At 50.8% G+C, this 6,680-nt stretch overlaps 1 protein-coding gene across 1 annotated transcript; it reads left to right on the plus strand.

Moving 5' to 3' along the window:
* The first annotated feature begins 200 nt into the window (after nucleotides 1-200).
* On the plus strand, nucleotides 201-5,693 carry MMGT1 (membrane magnesium transporter 1). Its single transcript, XM_080366127.1, has 4 exons — nucleotides 201-904; nucleotides 1,361-1,413; nucleotides 2,365-2,468; nucleotides 3,402-5,693. The coding sequence occupies exons 1-4, from the start codon at nucleotides 499-501 to the stop codon at nucleotides 3,562-3,564; spliced, it is 726 nt and encodes a 241-aa protein (XP_080222253.1). The 5' UTR covers nucleotides 201-498; the 3' UTR covers nucleotides 3,565-5,693.
* The last annotated feature ends 987 nt before the right edge of the window (nucleotides 5,694-6,680 follow it).

Here is a 6,680-nt window from a genome sequence, read left to right on the forward strand (position 1 = left end):
CAGCTCGCGAGGGTGCAAAACGGGGTTCGCAAGGGGGAGCCAGAGCGTGAGGAGGGGAAAAAAATTATCCCCCCAACAGACTTGCAGCAAGGAAGAAGTTTCGCACCGGCCCTGGCTCCGCACAGCCACGCGGGGGAGCCGGGGGTGGGTGTGCGGGGGTGGGGTGCAGCACGTGCGGCTCCCCAGAGCCGGGGGGTCCTGGGGGGCGGCGGCGCCAGGAGCCGCGGCCAGGGGGAACTTCCCGCCCGGTTTGGCAAGAAACAAGGGGGATTTGTGCAGCCGGTGAGGCGAGGGCTGCGCGAAACGCCACGGTGACCCGCTCAGAGGCGGTTTGTAGAAAACACCCGCAAAGAATTGTTGTGCCCCCGATGGTGGTGCCGCGGGGGCCTGGAAGACCGTGGAGGCTCGGCCGCGCGCGTGGCAGCGGGGTCCCCTTGCTCTGCTCCAGGCCCTGCTGGGGTCGGGGGTCCTGCCCCCGCACGCGCGGCGCATCCCCGGATGCCACTTCCTCTTGCACGGGTTGCTCAGGCTTTGAGGCTGAACACCTGGAGAGCGGGAACGACCCCGCTTCCAGCCCGGGGGAGGGGAGCTGGCCCGACCTGGGGGCCGAGGGCTCCGCTGGACCCCCGCGGGCCCGCCCCCGCCCCTTGGCTTTTCTCAATGGCCAAGGGTCCCGCGTGGGAAAGCGGCGGCGCGGCCACGCCCCCTTCCGCGGAAAGCCACGCCCCTCGGCGGGCGCGGCCCGGCCCCGCCCTTGCCCGTGACGCCATCACCGGGCGCCGGGGGGCGCCCCTGGCGGCGGCGGGGCGAGCGGCGGCGACGATGGCGGCCGCCTCGGTGTGGAAGGGGCTGGTGGGGCTCGGCCTCTTCGCCCTGGCCCACGCCGCCTTCTCGGCGGCGCAGCGTGAGTGGGCGGGCGGCGGGGGGGGTCAGGGCGGGCGCAGCCGCCTGAGAGGGGTTGCGGCGCGGGGAGGCCCCCGGGGGGAGCGCCCGGGGCGGGGGCCGGGCCGCGGCGGCATCATCATCATCATCATCCTCCTCCTCAGCACCATCGCGGCCGGCGCGGCCCTGCCCTTGTGGGCCGGCTGCGGGCGGAGCGGGCCGGGGCTCGCTGGGCAGGACCGGGCGGAGCGCCGGGGCCTGGGGGGAGCGGGGCCGGGCCGGGCCGCCGGAGCGCGGCTGCCTCCCCTGCGGCCGGGGGAGGGGCAGCAGGCCGGGGCCGCCCGGGGCTGGGGACCGGCCGCGCACCGGGAGCAGCCCGGGGTGACACGTGTCCCAGACCGGCCGCAAGTTCGCGAGGGGTTTGTGTCGCTGGGCGCGTACGGGGGGCTCGATGCGTGTCTGTGTTTCCGTTTTGCAGATCGTTCTTACATGAGGTTAACAGAAAAGGAAGATGAAACGTTGCCCATAGATGTAAGTTTAAGCTTTTACAATGTTTGAAAGGTGTAACGCTGTGTGGATAGTTTTGTCTCTCAGTTGCTTTTTTTTTTTTTTTTTTTTAAATGTGATAGGCAAGAGTAAAGGGTGAGGTAGTTTTCAAATTGCACTTTCATTTGAGCTCCTGCTGTCAAAAAGGACCCGTGTTTTCTGTCCCAGCTTCCTGTGCTGTGTTACATCTGCCAGAGGGAACATGTCCCAGGTCCAGACCTCCCTCTCCTTCTCAAGTACTACCCTGAAGCATCTTGTCCAGGAATTCCCTGAATGTAGCTCAGAGAATTTTTGCATCCATCTCCTTCTTTGCAGCATAAACATCCTCCTCCCTCTGGCTTTTGTTGGCTGACATTTGTTTATCCAGTGTGGCTGCACACCCATTTGATCCCAGCACAACCTGCTTCGGGAAGAGGTTGTTTTTATTTGCTTTATTTGCTTGGGTTTTTTAGTTCCACTTCAGTTATTACCCATTCCTTTTTTTGCTTACTCGGAAAGGTAAGGAAATCAAATACCCACAACAAGCAGGCATGGTGTTTGGACCAAGCGGCAGCTGCCACCGCTGCACAGTGTGTGCTGGCAGCCAACTTGCTTCTTGGAAAGAGTATTAGATCCTTAAGTGCACAAGGACACAGTGTTTTGTTCTAGGGATCTCGCTGAGGAGCCATGTGATTTGGTTCGATTCATGCAGCACAGACCAGTTGTCAGGCAGCTGAAGCTCTTCTTAGCTCTGCCACCGATTTGCCATGCTAAATAGGTGGGGTATTAAATCTTCCCGTGCCTCAGTTTCCCTACTGTTGAATTTCCCAGCTCTGTAGAGCACTTACTATCACTGGATGAAAAGCACAAGAGACACTGTTTGTTTGAAAGATGAGATTTTGGGGGGGGCAGATATCAGGAAATGTGCGTGTTGCATTGTGTTTCCCTCTGTTACAGATAGTTCTTCAGACTCTGTTAGCCTTTGCAGTCACCTGCTATGGGATAGCACATATCGCGGGAGAATTTAAAGACATGGATGCCACTTCAGAACTAAAAAATAAGTATGTTTTATTTCCTCTTTTCATAAACGCCTCTATCTGCTACTCTACAAACAGAACACTGTGAAATAGTTGCTCTTTAGCTCAGTTCTTTAACGCACATGGTAGACGGTAACACTGAGAGGAACAGTCACCCCTGGGAAAGCCAACAGTGTCTTGAATTTCAGAGAGAATTAGATAACTGAAACAAATTAAATAAACTTCTTGCTTTTCCTCATCCAAAATCCTGCTGTGCAGAGTTCATAGAGGAATGAAATGTCTATGTGCAAAGTAAGAGCTCAGCAGCCACAAACTGCTGTCGTGAGGTGGTCTCATAGTCTACAGGGCAGCATGCCTGGCTCGCTCTTTCTCTGCTTCCTTACAAGAGCCTGAGTTATTTGAATCTTAGCACTAAACTACTCAAGGTGGGATATCTGAAAGCCTTTTAAGAAAATAAGGGATTTTGAATCAAGATTTTGAAAAGGATATAAAATTGGATGGGCAGACACGGCCTCTCTGGCCATTTCCAAAAAGAGAGGGGAGTGTGAAAAGTACAAAAGTTGACATTGTTATATTTCGTAGTATTTACCTAAAACCCTTAGCTTCAGGCACAGAAAGGGACAGGAAGGTGACAGTAAGCAGCATCAAGGTTACTAACACAGGTGACAGCTGGCACGTTTGGTGTGTGCGTGCAGCGATACTGCCTCTAGGCTCAAGGAAGGAGGGTGAAGTTTGTGGGGTGGGCAGCCTCTGCACATGGAGCAGTTAGTAGTTTCCGTGCTTGGCTTTGTATTTCCTCTGTGTTTTGGTTTAGGAAACTTACAAAGCAAGCAAGAGTTTTGGATTGAAAAACTTGTATTTCTGTGTCTGTAAAAGCTGGTACACCTTAAATTGACCTCTTCTAAACCCCATATTCTGAAAGAGTATTGATGTTGACTTTTTACATTTATTTTGAAGGACATTTGACACATTAAGGAACCATCCATCTTTTTATGTATTTAATCATCGTGGTAGAGTATTGTTCCAGTCCCCAGACACAGTGAATTCTTCTTCAAACCAAGATGCTTTGTCATCCAGCTCGTCACTGAAATTTCGAAAACTTGAACCTCTGCGCCGCTAAGACTTTTACAGATTATAATAATAATAATCCAGGACACTGAGATGTAATATTCAAGTCGGGGATGTAAACACTTTTTTAATTTCTGGAGCAGTATTTATATTGATCTTCCAGACTTTATAAAGTATATATATATAAACTAATGACCTTCTTTGTACACTGTTAATGAAAATGACTGAATTGTGAATTGGCAATGCAGTGTAAATTATTCTACAGTTATGCTGTGAAACACATCTTCAAATTTTCATATATTAAACCAAGTTGCAGCAGACTTAACTTCAGTTAAAACAAAAAAGCAAGCTAGTTTTTACTGCAATTAATGTTCTTTGACAAGAGGGAATGTTTGAGTGCTATTTATTTTTTCAGTTTGCTTGCACAACAGTTTATGAAACTCCTTCAGAAATACTGTGTGCACTGCATCACTTAACAGCAGAAAAAGGGGCAGCGCCTCCTGTTCTTAGGATGCCTGGGAGACCTGCTTGGTGTAGGCACAGGAAGTCAGAAAGATTGCTTTCATTTTTATTTTTTTACAATGCTGAAAAATAGTTGTGCAAAGGTTTTTGGTTTGGGGTTTTGTTCCCCCCTCCCCCCCAGGTTTTTATTATCACATCATTTCCATGTTGCCCTCCTTCGTTTAAGTGTAAACTTGTCTTATGTTGCCTCAAGTTGCCTGGGGTGCAGCTGTACATTTGGTGCCGATGCGGGGGAGGCAGCTCACATCTGATCACATAGATAATCTACTCTGCTCAGCTTGTGTACCCACTGTATTTATGTTCCTTTGGTTGTGAATATGGGATTGTTCATCAGATGGCTGAATGCTGTGTGGCACCAGATACAAGTTCCCAAGTTATCTTCTATGAGAAGTATCTCAGCATCAATAAGAAGTATCTGTTCTGTCAGCAGTCCAGGGGTAGGGTCCAGCAGCTAGTAGCTCTGTTTGCTGGCGCTAGTACAGCAGCAGTAATCAACTGGTTGTGGCACAACTACGCCCTTTTCTGCCCGCAGAGCCATTCAGTTTGATTTCTTTTTTCCAGCTGAGCCCTTCATTGATTTAAGATTACTGTCTTGATTTCATGTATTATGACAGATGACGCAGTTCTTAACTCTTACCGATGTCTAAATTCTCGTCTCCCCTTAGGGGTGGAATCAATGCTAAAATTTCTCTTGGTCTGGCATTTCACCCATCTGACATAGCAAAGGGATGGCAGTCGGACATACTGATGGGCCCAACTAGAATTTTGCTTAATCTGAGGATGTCTCACTGCCACCATAGAAACTCAGCCTTTTGTCCTAATGTTTTTTTTTTTTTTTTTTAAACTGTTAAAAGAACTGTCAAAGGCAAAAAGCTTAGCAAAAATACTGTGTAAACCGAAGCCTCTTTTTCTAGCTCTGCCCGTCCTATGGAGTGGGTGCCCCAGTGCTAGAGCAATATCCGTAGCTGCTGCTCTACAATCACTCTTAAGCATCTGGGTTTGGTTAGAAAGGGTTACTCTGCCAGCTCAAAGCATCTGAGCTGCAGGATTACCTCCTAAAGTGTCCTGGCTCCCCCCTAGCTGGTGTCACAAATCTGCTCCTGCCAGATGCAGTCACCAAAGGCCACCAAAAAATAGTTACCGGGTCAGCTCTGTATTGAGGACAGAGCCCTTTCCTTGGGGAAGGAGGCCGCTGTGCAACAGCTGCTGCATAGAGGAAAGGGCTGAACATTGGCCAGGTGACCTCATGAGGCTCAAAGGAAAGACAGAATTAGCGGAGGGAGGGAGGGAGAAGCAAGGCAGAAGGTCAGTAACCACTGTACCAGACTGATACCGCAGCTGTGGTGGGCAGTGAGCCATTTGCAGAGGGTCTCTTAGAGCAGGGCTGCTCACCCCTCATGTCTAAGAAGCCCCATTTGTGCTACCGTAAGGCTACGTGGAGCTGCCCGAGGGGGAAGGTGCTGCTGTGGGACAGGGTGAGTGGAGAACATCACCTGCTTCTGGGAGCGGGTCCTACCGGGAACACCCTGTTCGCTGCATCAGGTCTCTCCTCGAGACAAGTAGCCTTACCCTTCAGCAGCAATGGTTATATCACAAAGCTGTACAAATTATTTTTTCTTATTGATCTTGCAATGTTCAATAAAAATTGATATCCTTGAAGTGTTTGGGAGTTTATTTCTGACCAACCTGGAGCCTGCTGCAGCAAATCGCTGATGACCGAATATTTAAAAGTGACTGCCTAGCATTGACAAGAAGTGATTGCCTTAATTACAGCAGCTCTGTGTGAAAGTGCATGCCTGGCCTGGTGTTCATAACTATGAGATGAGATCAGTGGGGGAATCAAAATAGCACGCTACAAGTAGCTAAACGAAACATTTAGGAGGGAAATGTTACCAGCCTGGGGATCCGCCTGCCTTTGAGGTTCCTAATTAATGTATCTGGCAGAGCTGACGTATTTTCTATCTTCCATTTAACCATAGCAAAGGCTTTTCCACCATGCGCTAATCCCCTGCCAAGCCACGGGACAGGCCCCTGCAAGGTCTGGTGTTGCAACAGTCGCTCGGGAAAACTGCCTACTGGCAAGGCTGGAGACAGTTAAAATCTTGGGCTTGAGCAAGGTGGCTTTTCACTCGCTGTTCTGCTTTTCAGTTGGGGGAGGTTGAAAAGTTAGCAAAGAGCTCGAGGAGTTTGCTCAACTGCAGCATCCATCACGCTTGCAACCGCGAGAGCAGCAGGCTCCCGTTGCCACGCCGCTGCGGCTGCCTGCATCCAGCACCGAGTGGGGGTAAGGAAAACCAAACGGTCCGCAGCCTTCTGAGGAGGGGGCACTTCAACCAGCGCCCAGAGCTACCTCGTGCTTACCTTGCAACAGGCAGTTCTTCACAGAGGAGCTTCCCTTCTTCAAAAGCAAAACAAGAGTTTTGCCAAGAGCTTCTCGGGTTAGACAAGAGGAGGAGATGCCAGCCTCGCCCCGTGCGCCCTCACTGCCATCGCGCCTTGAGTTGCTTTGGCTGCAGGATGCGATGTTTCTGCTACGTTAAATACTAGAAGTAATGTGCTGATAATTTGCATTCATTGCTGGAGTAGCAGGTTTAATCTGCATTAATTTTGCTGGGTTTTTTCTGCTTTTCCTCACCAGCCAGCGAG

Source organism: Falco punctatus (genome assembly GCF_963210335.1).
Source record: "Falco punctatus genome assembly, chromosome: 15".
NCBI lineage: Eukaryota > Metazoa > Chordata > Aves > Falconiformes > Falconidae > Falco > Falco punctatus.